Genomic DNA, 17,565 nt, shown 5'->3' with positions numbered 1-17,565 from the left:
GTCATAAGTCGGATTATAGTAATTAACTATATATATACATTAAAATTTTGTTCATTGAAAGCATTGAAAGCGATAAATATTTCAATACATAATATCAGATATAAATTGTAAATATTGTTATAAATAAACACGCTTCTATATATAGCAATATATTTTCACTGTTTTCTTCTTATTATTATTAGTATTTAAATTGTATATCGTATAAATCGCTCATTGATTCGTTCAAGTTTTTCATATTTCATTTCACGCGTATAATAAAATAAGGTATATAAACGAGAATAAAAAGAAAGAGCTTATAAGGTGTTTTCATGTATGCGCGGGAAAAATTTGAATTGAAAATGAGAAACTCGTGCGATTCCACCCGTAGGACCTCGCATTTGTTGATATGTATTTGTATCCAGTGCACATTGGAGTAGGCGTCAAACTAAATTTAGTCACGATTATGTAGTCTGACGCGGATATAAAATTGCCTTGTTGTATTTAAGAATAATTAAAATTTTGTTAATGGAGAATTACCTGTTATAACACGACGCGCCAGTGAACAATAATCGAATAAAAAATGTTGCTGTACACACTAATAGGAGGTTACGTGTTGACATCGATAGTACTTTTTAAATATCCTACGTTGCTGCATAAAAAGAAAGTAGTAAAATTTAATTGTCGACACATAAGCCACAGAGGAGGTTCGTTTATTATTTTTCTTTCTCTGTTTTTTGTATCGATGATTTAACATCACATTTCTGAAAATGTAGAATATATTTCTAAATACAATGTTTTTTCTTTCAGGAGCTGGAGAAGGATATGAAAATACCATGTATGCATTCAGACGGTGAGTCGAAATGCTGAGTCATTGTTTAGAAATTATATAAGATGATATGTATAACTTCCTTAATTTTTTACTGTACATTTTTAATAAGATCGATATTTATTTCAGGGCCATAGCAATTGGAACTCAAATGCTAGAATTAGATTGTCATCTCACAAAGGACGGGGAGGTGGTTGTGTGTCATGATCAGAATCTTATGCGTAGCGCAGGCACAAATAAGAATATATCAGAATTAAATTACAAAGAATTACCACTCTTAAAGCAACGTCTTCCAATTGATTTTGAACCAGGTAGTTCTAAATATTTATTATAAAAACATATCATTGGGTTCTTCTATTTCAATGGGAGCAGCGTATCATGTTTTAACATTTATCACATGTGAACAAACTATTAAGATATTTATAAACATAGAAAAGTACAGGTAAAATATATTTTTTTTTTATATCTTTATCACGAACAGAACCATTTACAATCATAGAATATTTCTGAGCATTTTTCATAATTTTATTAGACGTTCAAAGTTTTAAAATAGTAATTTAACAGATACAGAATACATTGGCCCGGAAAGTGAAGAAAACAGACAAATTCCCTTGTTAAAAGAGGTGTTTGAAGCGTTCCCCAATATGCCGGTAAATATCGATATTAAAATTAACGACGACCAGCTTATAGAGAAAGTATCAAACTTAATAAAAGATTACAAGCGAGAGGAATATACTGTATGGGGAAACTTCAACAATGAAATAACACAGAAGTGCTATAGAACGGTAATTAACATGTAGTCAAAATAGTTTAACAGTAAATAATATTAACTTCTTTGCAGAATCCAAATGTAAATTTGTTATTTTCTATGCGACGTGTAGCCCTGTTAATACTTTTAACGTATACAGGATTGTTGCCATTTGTACCTTTGAGGGAAACACATCTGGAAGTATTTTTACCTTCTATCTATTTACGGTATGTTGTATGCTTTGTTGAATACTAAATTAAGTTAATAACTAAATTAGTATTTAAATAAATTAAATTAATGTTATTAATATGTGTTTGTAATCATAGACGCACAAGAAGCCCAAAACCTACATTTTTGACTGTAGAAAAATTAATCATACGTGCTACCAATGTTTTGTTAATGAGGCCATGCTTATTTAATCATTTAAAAGCCCGTGGAATACACGTAAGTTTAAAATCGTGTAATCATGGATTACAAATTGATTAGTGGATATTATTAACGCAATTTTTACAGGTATACATTTGGGTATTGAATACAGAGCAAGATTTTGAAAAAGCCTTTAATCTTGGAGCCACTGGAGTAATAACAGATTATCCAACAAGACTAAAACTATTTCTAAAGAATTATACATTTGAATAGAAAACTACGAATAGGGAAGTTTGAATGAGTAGCATTAATGAATGTTAGACGCTAACTATTTTATTACTCCAAAGTTGGTTGTATGGACTGTTACATACAAGTCCACGTACATCTACTATTAAGCAATTTGTTCTTATTTTCAAAGAATAAGAATAACTCACCTGCGAAAATGTATGCACAGAGTATTGCAATATAATTGATTGTTAACTAGCAAGATATTTATAAGTTCAAGTAAACAATGCTTTAATTATTTAATCTAGTCTGGATAAGATTTCATTTAAGAGTCCATGATAAAATGTTTCTTGAGGAAAATTTTGTTCGTCAGACATCTTGCTAAATATATGTACAATCACGGTACTTTAAATGATATTTCGATTGCATTTGAAATTAATGTGGAGTTGAATTATTTATGAACAACATTGTTTACGTGAAATGGCATTTATTATGTTGCACTTTTGCCATTAAACAATGAGTGACGCATATTATTGATATCAGTTGCAATTCGCTGATAACTATAGTATTATTGTCTGAAATTGGTTGCAACATATCTTCAAATATAAAAAGTTACATACTACTAAATAGATGAGTCAGTAATAAATTATTTTTTTATTTTATTTTTATATTTATATTCATTATTCCCCACTACAGTGTTTCCTTCACAAAATATGTATAAACTTTTCTAGAGTGCAATAGCGTACACGATTGCAACGAATTAACAAAAACAATTATAATGCAAAACTGCAGCAGAAAACTCACAAATTAATAATTCTATTCTGTTAATTCAATAAAATTGATTATTTATATTCTTAAAAAATGTTCCTTTTTTATTATTCAATGTCGTACAAAAACTTTTGTATTGAAACGCAATGCGTACATTAAGGAGAATCTATATAATTAATATTACATTATGTATTTTAAGAATCTGTCTTGGATACAATATCAAAGACAATACAAACACTTTTTATACAAATTATGAGATAATGCTTACACATAATGAGATTATATACAAAATCTATGTACCTTTGTATTTGAAATAAATTTTAACACGCATCTTTCAATCGTGTTTTTGAATTTCATGACAATCTTACTATAAGTTTCGTTAGAACATATTTATTATTCAGTTCTCTCTGTTAAGGCTTTCGTGTGTAATCCATGTCCTGGAGGAATTATGTTCCCAGCGTTTCAGGAGAATCGTCGCTAGCTTCGTCATTGGGAAAATAATTCCTCCAGGATATGTCTTATACTCGAAAATCTTAACAGTGGGAACTGTATAACGCAGGGCCGTGGAAGCCTCAGATCTCATATTTACTGTTATTCGTATTGCTCATTATAATATAAAAACATTGTATAAGAAATATCTTTTGTATATAAATATAAATATATAAGATCAATCTTCCGTGTTATTTGTATACTAGAGAGAATGTTTATTTAAGTGTTGTCGCACCTATGATAAATAATCCTTTTCGATTCTTCATTGGAGCCATTGATAGGTATTTGAATATAAGCGAATACTTTTCCTCCGCAGTAATAGCACGATTCCTTAGAAGGGTGAGAGCTGTTGAAATGCTTCTTGATCTCCGAGTGGTTCCCAACAAAATCCAAATTGCAGATTTCACAATGTACTTGGATCTGTCGAAACCTTACGTGTACAGAATCGGTGACAACTCTGTCAACATTACTATTGTTACTGCTATTGTTAGATATATCTTCCGATGACATTTTGTTTCTGTAACAAACAAATTGTTGCCAATATGCGAACTAACATTAAACTGTAATATACAATATTAAACTTTAGAAGAATTACATTATAAAAAAAGCTGCATATAAACAATTTTTAAATATAGAATACGATGTATTGTTCACGTAACTTAAAATATTACGTTTGTGCATTATTCTTTAATATAGAATATAAACGATACTTAAGTTATGGAAGAATAAATCGAGACGCTCCAATCGTTTGAAACCATAACATAGGGGGTTAGAAAATGATAACCTATTTAAGTACGATTACTCACATTGTAGAATTTCTTGTTTACATATAATGGCAGTGTCTGTACTTTCACCATACAGCCTTTCTCCAATATCAGGTAAAATAAAGCATTCCTGCTTTCGTTCATCTTATACTATTTAGTTATCAGTAATTTTTTTAAAAAGAATACTAAAGCATTGTATAGACTTCTATTGTATCACCATGATTAAATGAAGAACATATACATTATTTAGATACAATAGAATTAAAGATTGATTCATTTTCTGTTTGTATCAGTTTCATTATTCCCTGATATCTAATACTACAATCACAGGTAAAATAATTAGAGATAGTTAAAAATTATCATGTATTTCCTTAAAGTGAAGTAATTACATTATAATTATTTAAATGTGTTTTAGCATGTAAACATAATTACAAGTGTTTATATAGGCTTTATTTTGAAGTGTAAACCTATAAGGGACAATACTAAGCACTTCAAATCCTGTACCAAATAATAAAAGCAACGTAGTCCTTCTGGATCGCGTGATTGATTAACATCCAACAAAGAACCAGTCTTCGAAGTGGTAAACGATATGTGTTCGTCTCCAATTACAATCTCTAGTTCTTGGCGACCAATTCGATCGGGTTGTGGCCACAGGGAATCATCTTCTTGCATGATTTCAGAGTCCTGGATGATCCTTTTCAGTTCTTCCATTACGCATTGGTGCACATAAGCTTCTTTACGGATCATGGTGTCATTCTTGTAGTTCGAATTGTTTGCATATCGTAGCTTACCATCCGGCCTAAATTCAAACTCTAGAAACTCGTGACCGAATTTCCCTTTGTGACCAATATAATAACGTATATAGAAATCTGTCGACATTGTGCGGTCTTAAGCGAACCTTGAACTTAATCCAAAGATTTCTTAATGATTCACGAGCCAACTAAAACGGAATAAACATCTCTGAAACCGAATCATCGAAGCCGCATCAAAGTGTGAGGTTATTCACGTACCTTTTTGTGACTACGATCAGTCCCACCGTCCCACCTCCTTGCTTGTTTTAATAATAGATACTGATATACTATAAATTGTACACCAATTTCTCATAAATTCGCTAATTTCATATGTTTACCATACGCGTCGATTTATGTTTGTATTGAGGTACGATTCCGGTAATTGTCAACGACGTTATAGAGTGTCATCTCTTTGATGATATTTGAACGTTAGGGTGGTACACATGTAATTACTTTGGTCAGTTTATCAATGCAACCGAGACCAAATCTATTATGTTATTCGCTATAATAATTACGAATTAAAATCTATAGTAACTCAATAAATTATGTTCAATAATGAATAGATGGCGTCGCAAAATTTTTCGATAATTTCTCCAACTGTCTCCAACTAATGAAACAAACAGTCCAACATGATTAGAAAAATATTGAATCATATAATTGCCGCGGATTTTTTTATATTTACTAATTTGTACAATTGAAGAATATCTATAGGCACAAAAAGGAACTCTCATATCGATTCATAATTCTTGAGCTATATATATATATATATATAGAATGCGGGTGAAAATCGTCCAAACTTGAAGTTGTAGCACATTTTCATTTTTACCATAATCTACTCTTTTAGCTATTGTAAATCGTTTTACTTGTCTTTTATATTCAAATTTTTAAAAGACATTATATATGTAGGTACACTTATATATATGGTATATGGCATATGTTAATAGAGCGATAATTGGAAATAACACGTTTGGGAACATTTCAATTGAACATTGGATATTGGATAAAATAAATTTCAATTTGGAGAACAATGAAAATGTTCGTTTTATTGACATTTAAACATTCTAACTTTTTAAAAGAACATCATATTGGATCATGAAGCAGTTTATTGCATCTTAATTTCGAACAAACTCCGTCGCAGTCGTCGCACTTGTCAGCACTTGTCGCGAATCGGCCTTCGTAAGAGGACGTTGTCCAGTGGTGATCCGTTGACATCTGAATTGTCAAGTTCTGTGCCACGCATTAAGTATTTCGGAACGAAATCATTTTGATTGCTGTGAACAATCAGAATCTCTGGCGTTTCCAGACAACTGTTCACAATGAAAATTGTCCACGGCGGATTCAACGGCGGGTGACACGCGCGAATGTCGAAAGATCCACACGTAAATCAGTGAAATGTTTACAGTGTTAACGTTGATGTATGTACCAAGGTAATAAGCTGAAGGATGAGATTATCCTCCTCGACGAGTTCACGTAACTTAAGCTCGTCATAGCGATCGCTCAGCCAAGGATTACCGATCGAACATGAACAAAGCTCACATGGACAAAAGACTGAATCAATTGCCAGCTTGGCTATGGACTAACTCGACTACTTTGCCACCGATCTATAAGATGGTATGGGAAGCAGTGCGAGAAGAGAAGGTCAGGTCCAATGGAATGCAAACTGAGCTACTTGTCGATACCAACAAAGTATTTCCCTTGTTGCTCACTAGTCAGCTACCTACAGAAGTTCTTGGACACATATGGAACTTGGCGAATCAAAAATATGCTGGCCAGCTTACCGAACAGGAGCTGTATATTGTTCTTGCATTGGTCGCTGCGGCACAGGCTTCTTATACTTTTAATAATCTAGATATATTACATCTACTTCCATTTCCACCTACTCCGTATTTGAATATAGAATGTTTCATGAATCTACAGCCTGTAACGCAATTGAACTCCGCAGCTAAATTTCAAAGCCTCAACGATAGCACAGAAGTCAGCTTCATCGGCCCAGACGGGAGATATACGTCGGAAGTAAAAGGGAAGACAAAATTTCATCAACACGGCGTCATATCTTCCGATTTAAATACACAAGCAATGAACAATGTACCTGGGAAAGTTTCTTCTTTTGATAATAAATCTCATGTGTCTTCTAACACCGTTTGGGATACGAACAATACATTTAAAGAAACAAAGCAAGCAACGAACCGCTTTCAGTTAGATTCTAAGCATTCGTCCGCCGCAGATCTGTGCGATGATTTCTCCGAGTTTCAAAGCGCTCCGGTTCCTAACATTCCGAGTGTACCCATTTGGGACACGAAACAAGGTTCCGCGATTGGTAGCAGGCTGGCAAATCATAATTTAGGTGTTAAGAAACCTGTAGAAAAGTCCAAGAAGAATAATATAAATGCTAAGTCTATACACAATACTGTCCATACAAAAATTCCAACTACAACTTTAAACCTAACATCTCAGAATAAAGATCAGCCTACTCTGGAATGTTTATCGGAACTATTTCCTAAGTGTACAATAAAGAATCAATCTAAGACAGTAATTCTTAAGGATACAGTGATAAGGAATAATGATCCGCCCAAGGACCATAGCGAAAATGTTAAAGATCACGTAAGCACAGAAGTTGTAAATTTCAATAGTGAGAAAGATGTCTCAACCAAGACAGAATGGTCAGAAAAGGTAATGCATTTTTCCAGTATTATTTTACATATACTTATATTATCTTATATCATTTACTTCATTAATATCGCAAAATTGGCAGGTTCCATCAGGGAAATCCGAGATTAATCCACAGGACCTAATGAGTATCCAGCTTAACAATGATAAGTACAGTGCCTTGCGTGCATTGGTTCAGGAAACAACTGTACCAACGGAACCAGATTCAAACGCAAGCCATAGCAATCAATCGATAGATGAATTTGGAGAATTTGTATCTGCAGAACAACCCGTTAACAATGCTTCTGTTTCAAATGCTGTAGACGCTGAGAATTATACAGACATCTTTACAGACTTTGAGTCGAAACCTAACAGTAATGCAAATGCAACAGATTTCAATATCGTTCCAGAGAGCTCTGAATCATTTGACAATCTTAAATTCGAGGATGCTGCAGAAGAACGTTCATTAGAAATGGGTAAATAACGATTGTCTTATTTGTATCATTAATTGTCCTCAATTGTACACAGAAAGACAACGATGATAGTAATAATAATGCTTGATTTGTAGGAAAAGCTCTTCAAAAGGAAGATGCCATATCAATTAATAGTATAGAATTCATAAATGGTGCACCGAACGTGCTAACTCGATCAGGATCTGTGCCTAGTTTAGATCTTAAGTCTTTCTTACCTTCAAACGCAGAAGATGAACAAGTAGTCGAAACTGCGCATCAGGTGATTACATTTTTCGTCGTAATATACAATTTTATGAATAATAGTAAAAACTGAACAATTTCTTAATGTATGCACTTCTATAGTCAGAATACTGGGAATGGAAGCAATACATGGAAAGTTGTGTACTGTTGTTACAAGTAGCTGCAAATATATTTACAAATATTAGCTCGGAACTCGTTTTACACGAAGTATTAAATTCAGCACAGGGATATAATTTCCTCTGCAGTAAGCATCTTATTAAAAGTGCAAATTATCGCAAAATGTTCACTGAATTTGTGTAATATTTTTTCTGTTCTTTCTCGTCAGACTTGGCCGAAGTTGCAGCGGTTTGTAGACGCGTTAATTTTTCTTACAAAGAAATGGATATTAATATAACAGGATTTGATGAGTTGCTAATGGATATTGATCGGATTTGGGCAGAGATGGAACCATTTTATGCAAACATACCGGTTAGTAAAAATATCATTACGTGAAACGTATATTTTATTCGTTATAATATTCTTGTATAAAAATCATTCACGTGTATTCTTTTCATAATTGCGCATAAAATTCCAGATCGTTACTGAACTACCAGCTTGGCCTTTACATCAAGGAGAAGCCATTTGTTGTTCTCTTTGCTTAACCGTTATTACTAGTGGGAGGGTAGTGTATAATGAAAATAATTATCACGTAACTTGCGCAAACTTATGGCTTAATTGCGTTAACAGTCATTTGCCGATGATGCGGCATCCGTCTTTCTATACACAGTTGAACATGTGTCCAGGTAATAATCACATTTGATACTGATCTGCGTAAAAACAAGAAAAATAATGTTCAGAGATTTTTAAATGTATACTCGGCAAGTTATTACACGAGAGATTTGTAGAAAATAACAGACTAACATTAGGGAAAAGAATGGATACCGTATGGACTGTATATATTCTTAAAAAATCTGAACATATTCAAGATCTTACAGGCTAGTCTATTAAAGATATTATTGTACAGGCAGTGAAAAGATTAGAACGATATATTAATATACACATATACGATAGTCTTTTCAAATAGGTGAAAAAAAATCTCGAAAAATGTCTTACAACGTTATAAGCGTAGTCTCAAAAAAAAAAGGTTGAACTCTTAAACCTGAACAAAAGTTCATATCAATCAAATCGAGTTAATATTTTCGAGAGGATCTTATTGAATTCATAGTGAATTTCGAAGGGGAACGAGATTAAAATTAAAATATTATTCTATTATATAATATTACAATAAAAATATAGTAGTGGTCTTACATTTACAAGTTCAAAATTATCGTTGACTCGTATCACGTGGTCTATATACTATTCCTCTGCTTTTCATCTCTCTAATAACACCCGCTGGCAAACGTCCTGACACCGATATTGCATATACTCCTCTGCAAAATCTATCTGCAAACAAACAAACAGAGAATCTCAGTTGCATCGGTCGAGTGATTTTAGTTTAATTATAAAACAGAAAGGAAACAACCTGTAAAAGAAACGAAAAGAGATTGCAAAATATACATTAATACACATTAAACATAGAATCAGGTGTACGCACATGGGCATGTTCCTTAATAACTATACATATTGTCATACATATTAGTAAAACATCTGTATAAATGTACCATAGTATCTTAACATTAAGGATCTCAAAAAGCAAAGGAACTTATTCAATTACTAATATGCGTATTGCATTGTTTTGTATTAGCTACAGCTACATTGTTTGTAACAAAAATATTGGCTTCGAAACTTGTACAAAATGCTGCCTTCAAATACATACACAGATTTCATGAAAATATGATTTACTATTGTTGTCATTTTGCACTGCCAATGCGGATAATTAGCGAAAAAAAAATTCAACAATTTAAAGACTTAAAACTTGCGAAATTTCAAATGTCAAAATAATATAGAACAGAAGAGATAACGGTTGATATTGATTTACTATAAGACAATGTAACTGTTATAATTTTGTAAACGTGTACAACAATAAAAAGTAAAAATAATTCTCTTGCTTACAAAAATTTAACTGTTGCTTACTTATTCTTTGCCACTTGCAAACCCAACTATCTTCCGGGCTCATAGCGGCGATCATGCTGAAAGCAACACGTGTAAATGAATTTCTCAAATTGATATATATGACAAAATATTTGTTAAATCTTTTCATTTAATAACTTACCCGTCAAAATTGGAGCTTGTACAGTCAAAAACATTATCTTTATTATTTTTCATTCTTAAAAATTCATCACAATTGTCACAACCGTCGAATTCGAATTGATCGAACGTCTACAACGAGGTCGTAATATTCATAACTATGTTTAATGTATAAAAAGTACATTACATACAGAAAATTATAAACGTACCTTAACCAAAGAACAAACCAAACATGCTCTCAGTCCTCGTAAGTCTTTAGGAACGGTCTCCATTGCTATATAAAATATGCTACTAACGTATTGTCAAGTAATATGTTTCGAAAAGAATGTCTTACAGTTGGATTTACGTCTTACAACGTGGTGAAAGTACGACCTTCAGCGGCCACCAGGAGTCCAGGACGTTGCAAAGTCAACTGACACAACACGGAACTGACGGACATGTTTACAGTTTACCAGTTACATCTGTTTAAAGTCTCGTTTTCAACAACAGAGAATTATTGTAAATGGGCAGAGTTCTCATTAAAGGGGTTCTCAACTTTAGCTTTACCATATTCGAATGCAAAGTATAATATATAAGTATAATTTTAATTAGAAAATATGAGATAGAACGTTTCCTTTTATTCAGGACTTCAGGTTTCAGTCGTTCACATGTATCAATAAATATATATGATATATATATATATAAGAGCAATATAAGAGTCTAACGTCTAACAACAACAATAAGCCATATAGAAACTTCCTATGAAGTTTAGTGTTGTATTGTTGTCACTATCGCTTTTTAAGAATCCAGCTGAATCCAGCAGAGCAGATTGGAGCATTGGAGCAGATCATCTGCTGCAGATGGTAATGCGTTAACGGCGGGAAACGTTGCATTCTGGGTACAAGCATTCGTCGTTTTTAGAAGTTTGGAAGGAGTAATCCATCAACAGTTACTTGCTTCATTAGCCGATTACCGTTACCGGAATTTCTTCGTATTACCCAATTGACTTGCGTCTCTAACGGCCACACCATGAAGCCTGGAGGTGGTACGAAAGTTTCTGGCGCCAAAACTGTTGCCTCTGAGGTTAGTAAAACATGCTTATATTTCTTATATTTCACTGAATTTGATTCCTACGGAAACAAAAAATCATTATTTGTAACCAACTCGTACCTACCAAGGTTTCCACATTCGTAACGAACATTATGTTAATGCGAGAAATAATTTTCACATTCTTCCGTTTCATCGAGGATCATTTTCGAGGCTTTCCATCTAATACCTATCTAATACCTAATTTCATATAACGTAATGGAATTGGTGGCTGGAGCAATGTTGGATAATATAAAGAATGATCTGAAGAATATTTCACATCCAACGTTGCTCCAGCCACCAATTCAGTTATAATATTATGTTCGTTTATGTTTCATCATGTTCATGCGATGGTCTATTTATGCTGTTCAAATAATTGCATGCAACGGCTTTAAATTGCATCATCTAGTTTTGTTTTCTTAATGAAACAGGATAAGGTCAGACCGTCTTTACACGTTTTGCAGCCAGCAGCCACTGACAAAGAAAATTTAGTTGGTGGTGGGAGAATGCTTAGATCTGCCTTGGCCACAAAAGAGAGTCTCAAATCGTAAGTACAATTGATTTTGTTATTACTAGACTGTGGATCTTTATGCAAAATAAAAAATTTCTGTATCAATTGCAAGAAACAAGTGCCACCTAGAAAATTTTTTCTTCTTTAATTATCTTATACAGTTGAAACTAATACACTGATGTCCTTAAATCTTTCGAATATGTTCACTGCTTTAAATTGTACATACCCATTTTTGTTATAAATGCATAAAATCCGCAGTCTGGTGATTACCAAGGTTTATCTTTGTTCTATGAAAATTTATTTGATTCTGGTAAACAATCATTCAGAGTAGTATAATTGATATCTTATATCTTGCGATTGTATTATGCAAAAGAGCCTTTACGTTTCAGTGAAATAACAGAGAAACCAAAACATGATACTACAAAACGTAAAAAAGCTACGCTCAAAGATAAAGCTGTCCAAACTGCAAGAGGAGACAAGATTCTGATAGAAGTCGAAGATTTAACATCAGAAGGTACTATCGGAGATATTAATGCCTGCGCAAATGTAAAGATACAGATAATCGTTTACCTGAAATTTGTTATTTGTTTATTTGTAATAGCCGGACCTAGCGAAAACTATTGGGAGGTGCTGGCAGAAAGGCGACGGATAGCTCTGCAAGATGCTTTAGAAGAGAACAAGGAGTTATCCGATCATGTGGAGAAACTGGAAGAAGAGAATCGTGTATATAAAGAAATGTTGGATGAGTCCAGAGCACTCATCGAAGTTTTACAAGTATGTTCAGCAGTTGCCTATTTTTTCACACAGTATAAAAATAATCCTTAAATACAATATTTGTTTCAGGATATGCTTGGAGAAGACGGAAACGGTATAAATAATTCTCTAGACGATAGTGCTCTGTAATTTAATGTTTATACAAGTGCCAAATTTGGTGCCTTATGATTCGAAATATAAGTGTCTCCATATTGGAGACAAATCTGATGCTCCCGTCTCTGATACGACGTCCGGCATAATAAAAAGTCTGAGTAAATGTTCATTCAACGAAAAATGAAAGAGCTTCTATATATTATTCTAGTTACATTTAGTCATCTAAGTTCATTCGTAATCATGAACAGAAAAAAAGATTCATTTATAACTTCCTACTTATTTAAAGACAATGGCCGTGACCATAAACACGTTTACCTCATCGAGTATACTACTTATATCACTAAGTATACATTTACATATACATATATATAGAATATTTTAATTACAATTAATAAACAGATTTTCTAAACTTGTTTTTTTTCATATCAATATCCTCCGTTTGTTTCGTTAAATTCATGTTCTACTTGTATAATTCTCTCATCAACCACCTGGGACAGTTCTTTAACTACATACTTGACCAAAAGAAGAACATTATTCAGAGCCTATTCCAGGGAATAATAGTGTCAATGAAGAGACTGCTAGTATCACGTATTTATTTCACAAATCTTTGGCATAAAACACCTTAAGTTCCATTGAAAAAATATCAACGCTAATGTCGGTTTTGGCAGCAATCGACCAGTGTTACTCGTCGACAGGTTTTGGTCGCCGAGCCACTGCGTGTCGGAGAAAGCCATCGTTTACCGTCTATCTACTGCACCATGATCGGGTAACATGTTTTCGTGAAAAAGTAATCAAGTTCGAAAGGCTGTCCGGAAGTCGTGCGTAAAGTATTATCTCGGACACGCTACCGAATGCGGGATACGCGACAAGCGAACTTTCTATGTTCACTGTTCTCAGCACGGAGGGCTTCGCTTCGAGTGTATGTACTTTATCGGATTGTTCCCCTTCTCGAGACGGGGGATACGACCACTTTTTTATTTTATGACCAATTCAACGGATGATAGAACCGTCTCGCGAGAGTCGGTGAACGTCGGGTTTGCACTGCGGAACGCTGTCGAAAAGCGTGGACGTTAGGCCTTCTAATCCTCGTCCTTGAAACGGCGGTAGATGGACTGCACGTAGGTGAAGACACACTTCCAGTCCGGTTTTCGCATCATCACCATGTCCTCGACATCAAGCAACGGTACGATGCCGGCGAGTTCGCTGCAATACGTTTTTAAACATCAGACTTAATCTCATAATTAGACTACGGATCTTTATGCAGAATTAACATTATCCGCGTCAATTACGAGACAGGAGCCAAACAAAAACTCCTTTCTCTGTTTAACGATTTTAGAAACTTGCAAATAGTTCTCCTAACGTTTTCATTTTTGTCATAAACGCATAAAATCCACGGTCTAGTCATAATTGTTAGACATCTAATTCTTTTACGATCTATTCAACAGATGTCTTGAAGCAAACATCTAATTCCAATTTCGAGTGGAGTCTAGTAAACTCTTCGAATGTAAACAGCGATAGAAGTTGTCGGGAAGAGACAAGAATGCGTACTCGGCTTTACTAAACGCCAAATCGAAGTTCATCCTGCGGTTTTCCGGCCGTAGAGAGTTGTAGTCGAACGCTTCCGGTCTGAAGTGGTGAAGCAGAGCACAGAATGCCAATCCGTTGTTCCAGCTTGTGGAGAAGTTGTCCAGCTGCACGTTCTGCAAACGGAAGAATAGATAGGGGAAACACGTGATTGGCGTTTTCAGGAACGGTGTCGCAACTACGGTAGCAGCTGCCGGATCAATTTTACTCGGTGACACGCAATTAACCAGCCGTTTCTGTAAATAACCGTTTTACAACGCGGATTTACCTCGTACTCTTTGGTCTTGGAACGGCACCACGCCAGTAGCCTCTCTTTTATTTGGGCCGCGTTGTCCCTCACTGCTGGCTCGGTAAACTTGAATCGAAACTCTGTTGCCGGTGACTTTACGGGACTAAATATAGAAAGAAAAGACGCGCGTTAAACTCCGAAAAGAACCAGCCCCCCTAGCCTCAGCGAATTTGTAACTGACTGCGCATACAGCAAATGGTACGCCGTTTTTGTGTATTCGATTACAATGGAAGATGCTCCTTGGACTGGGGATTTCGTGCACTCACCGGGTCAACCCGTAAAATTCACCAATTTATTTCTATATTTTTGGCAGATGAAATGCTTTCGTATTTCAACATTAAAAAATGCAGGAAACTCGCATTATTTATGGGGTGGCCAGAGATATATGGAGTTCGTAATAGTATATAAGAAGAAAATTAGCTCTCTTAATTATAAATAGACAATGATCGTAAACTGTTTTTAATTACCTCGGTGACGAAGCGGCGCTATTTTGTCTGTCGAGTTCACGAAACTTGGCAAACGGCGATAGCGGCTTCTTGCGGGCTGAAAAAATGAAGAGGATCGTTTGAGCCAGTTAGAAAAACCAATAGCAATCGGATCGTCAGCGCAAACGTTAGGGTTTATCATTGATCACGCAATCTGTCATCGGACCAACAAAAAAAAAGATTGTTAATCATCGCTATGCCTATGTTTCATAAGAAAAAAACCAACGTTTGTCAATAAATCGCTTCGCATGTGAGAATTATTAGAAGGATCTGGCGAAAAAGAAAAAAAAATACATCTTTCGTTTCTCAACCTCGTCGCGATTCTTTGATCATGCGAATTTCTGTGTTTGCAAGTGATTTTTGCATAATTTTTGTTTGTCGGATTGTGTCGTGAATAACATCCTCGACTGCGGACAAGATAAATCCATGAAAATATCGAAAGAAAAAGAAAACGAAAACGAAGAGGATGTTGTTTACGACTCGATCCAGCACAAATTCATCTTTCGTTCTCATTTCTGTTTCGTGAGCTGCAACGAGGCGATCACGAAATCGCTCTGTGAGCAAGAAAAAAAAAACTTACGAGAGAAGATTAAAGAAAACACGCGAAACTTCGTTCAGCTAAAAGAAGAAGAAAAGAACAAAACCCAAAAAAAAAGAAGTAAGAGAGAGAGAGAAAGAGAGAGAGTTAAAAAGGCTGGTGTGCTCGTATAGGTGGTATAATTGTTTAAATAATCCTGCTCCGCCGCCCCGGGTGCAGCGGGTACGCGTGCGTGCGATCGCACACCCACACACAGAGAAGACGCACCGGTACCCGCCGTGGACACCAAAATGGCGGCGCAGTTTTCTCGGGCCTCGCTGGATTTACAATCGCAATACCGAAACACGTCAGGAGAGAGATTCCACGCTGTGGGTTCCGCGAATAAAGCGTTTGAAACTTGGCTGGCCCGTGTCCCGAATGTTTACAATCTCCAAATAAATGCACATGTGCCGGGACCGGTGCTATTTTTGCATCGATAGAGGACGAATTATATTCTCGTCGATCGAACGGTAATTTGCGATCGCCCCGGACTCTTCGATGGAGACGGAAAAAACCGAGACGGGAAGAACGTCGAAAATCGCTCCCTCCGTCGCGTCGAGAGGATACGGTTATTGAAAGAGAGCTGTTAACGGTTGCTGATTTGTTAAGTAAAAAAGAGTCCTGAAACAGTCCGCCGGTGGCCTGGCCCGCCAAGGTCGGATTGCGGATAGGTGTTAATATGATTAATTTCGAGAACCGGAGGAAGCATTTTTCCGCTTGTTGCACCGGGCGTTCCGCGAATGGCAGACGAGAATTTTTGTTAATATTCGCTCTCCGCCGTACTCTGATCCTTTAAATTTAGTGGATAGTACCACAGAGTCTTTGTTCATTGAAATTGGTCGAACGAAAGATCTTCGTAGCTAAAGTCAAAACATTAATAGAACAATAGCGGCTTTACGGCAAAAAGCTATTATTGTATGCTGATTCAATGTTCGTACACAAGTTCAAGTTTACAACGATTACGTTAAAATACGTTCGTGTCACAGAAATGTTGACTTCTTTATCCTTATTGTAGTTCGACCTTTGTACATAGACATCAAGGTTGGTTCACGAGCGTGAATCACGCGATTGAGGTTGAATCGTCTCGACCACCGATTTCGGATCACCCTGTACAATATTCCGTCCCCACGAAGAGAGCCGCGGGGGTTTGTGTGTGCGTGAGTGAGTGTAAGTGTCGCGTGTCGCCTCTAATAAGGTTTTCTACTTGCGCCTGTGAAGGTGCTACGTTTGTTAAACTCGTGCAGAGTCCGGGTGGTGCAAGCTAACACGCTACTGCGCGGCAAAAAAGGATCAACAAAGATGAAGGGCTGTGACTCACTGCTTTATTCGGGGTTTGGCACGACCTTCTAGCACGACTCTCAACGTCCGTCCGCAAAACGTGTTCGCAGCGCGCGACTCGAGGCTTATTAAAAAAGAAGAGAAAAAGAAAGAGAGAGAGAGAGAAAGAAAGGAATATAGAAGGAGGAGAAGAATAAAGACAGAGATGGAGTGAGAAAGAGAAAGAAAGGGGAGAAAAGGACACAAGAAAGATTAAGAAGCACACGCGCCCTCCTTCGTGCTCGATCGAGAACGCGAATCAGAGAATGCATTCAGTCTTGTTTCCTCGACGATTATTCAGCGACCCCTTCGATCACTGACGACACGAAAGATCGCTGATCCTCTTTGTCGATGCTCCTGCGAGATGTCCCGATGCATGCTCTCTTCCG

At 35.7% G+C, this 17,565-nt stretch overlaps 6 protein-coding genes across 10 annotated transcripts; 3 read left to right on the top strand and 3 right to left on the bottom strand.

Moving 5' to 3' along the window:
• Window positions 1–362: 362 nt before the first annotated feature.
• LOC143207823 (lysophospholipase D GDPD1) lies at window positions 363–3,250 on the top strand. Its single transcript, XM_076421639.1, has 7 exons — window positions 363–683; window positions 787–829; window positions 935–1,116; window positions 1,370–1,590; window positions 1,647–1,780; window positions 1,880–1,997; window positions 2,067–3,250. The coding sequence occupies exons 1-7, from the start codon at window positions 560–562 to the stop codon at window positions 2,190–2,192; spliced, it is 948 nt and encodes a 315-aa protein (XP_076277754.1). The 5' UTR covers window positions 363–559; the 3' UTR covers window positions 2,193–3,250.
• Window positions 3,251–4,504: 1,254 nt separating this feature from the next.
• Window positions 4,505–5,382, bottom strand: Mago (mago, exon junction complex subunit). The gene is made up of 2 exons (XM_076421798.1): window positions 5,176–5,382; window positions 4,505–5,105 (listed from the first exon to the last, which is right to left on the bottom strand). The coding sequence occupies exon 2, from the start codon at window positions 5,042–5,044 to the stop codon at window positions 4,604–4,606; it is 441 nt and encodes a 146-aa protein (XP_076277913.1). The 5' UTR covers window positions 5,045–5,105; window positions 5,176–5,382; the 3' UTR covers window positions 4,505–4,603.
• Window positions 5,383–5,752: 370 nt separating this feature from the next.
• On the top strand, window positions 5,753–10,351 carry LOC143207674 (uncharacterized). The gene is made up of 6 exons (XM_076421371.1): window positions 5,753–7,626; window positions 7,709–8,078; window positions 8,171–8,334; window positions 8,418–8,559; window positions 8,641–8,783; window positions 8,890–10,351. Exons 1-6 carry the CDS (start codon window positions 6,478–6,480, stop codon window positions 9,112–9,114), a joined length of 2,193 nt encoding a protein of 730 aa, XP_076277486.1. The 5' UTR covers window positions 5,753–6,477; the 3' UTR covers window positions 9,115–10,351.
• Spt4 (Transcription elongation factor subunit spt4) lies at window positions 8,981–10,964 on the bottom strand. Of its 4 annotated transcripts, none has more exons than XM_076421834.1 (6): window positions 10,816–10,964; window positions 10,691–10,755; window positions 10,507–10,613; window positions 10,347–10,423; window positions 9,603–9,737; window positions 8,981–9,121 (listed from the first exon to the last, which is right to left on the bottom strand). In XM_076421834.1, the coding sequence occupies exons 2-5, from the start codon at window positions 10,751–10,753 to the stop codon at window positions 9,619–9,621; spliced, it is 366 nt and encodes a 121-aa protein (XP_076277949.1). In that variant the 5' UTR covers window positions 10,754–10,755; window positions 10,816–10,964; the 3' UTR covers window positions 8,981–9,121; window positions 9,603–9,618. The 4 variants fall into 4 exon arrangements, with proteins under 4 accessions (XP_076277949.1, XP_076277958.1, XP_076277940.1 ...); XM_076421843.1 differs by having other exon boundaries at window positions 10,835–10,947; XM_076421825.1 differs by having other exon boundaries at window positions 10,691–10,954.
• A 294-nt stretch (window positions 10,965–11,258) lies between these two features.
• Geminin (geminin DNA replication inhibitor) lies at window positions 11,259–17,300 on the top strand. 2 transcript variants are annotated; one of them, XM_076421746.1, is made up of 5 exons: window positions 11,259–11,543; window positions 12,011–12,093; window positions 12,447–12,571; window positions 12,659–12,831; window positions 12,901–17,300. In XM_076421746.1, exons 1-5 carry the CDS (start codon window positions 11,490–11,492, stop codon window positions 12,958–12,960), a joined length of 495 nt encoding a protein of 164 aa, XP_076277861.1. In that variant the 5' UTR covers window positions 11,259–11,489; the 3' UTR covers window positions 12,961–17,300. The 2 variants fall into 2 exon arrangements, with proteins under 2 accessions (XP_076277861.1, XP_076277854.1); XM_076421739.1 differs by having other exon boundaries at window positions 11,263–11,543; window positions 11,978–12,093.
• LOC143211181 (smoothelin-like protein 2) lies at window positions 14,004–15,424 on the bottom strand. Its single transcript, XM_076428649.1, has 5 exons — window positions 15,382–15,424; window positions 15,265–15,340; window positions 14,777–14,900; window positions 14,473–14,624; window positions 14,004–14,127 (listed from the first exon to the last, which is right to left on the bottom strand). Exons 1-5 carry the CDS (start codon window positions 15,422–15,424, stop codon window positions 14,004–14,006), a joined length of 519 nt encoding a protein of 172 aa, XP_076284764.1.
• Window positions 17,301–17,565: the final 265 nt, after the last annotated feature.

Source organism: Lasioglossum baleicum, chromosome 1 (genome assembly GCF_051020765.1).
Source record: "Lasioglossum baleicum chromosome 1, iyLasBale1, whole genome shotgun sequence".
NCBI lineage: Eukaryota > Metazoa > Arthropoda > Insecta > Hymenoptera > Halictidae > Lasioglossum > Lasioglossum baleicum.
The sequence above is the reverse complement of the archived record's forward strand: the minus strand, read 5'-3'. Positions and strand labels throughout refer to the sequence as shown.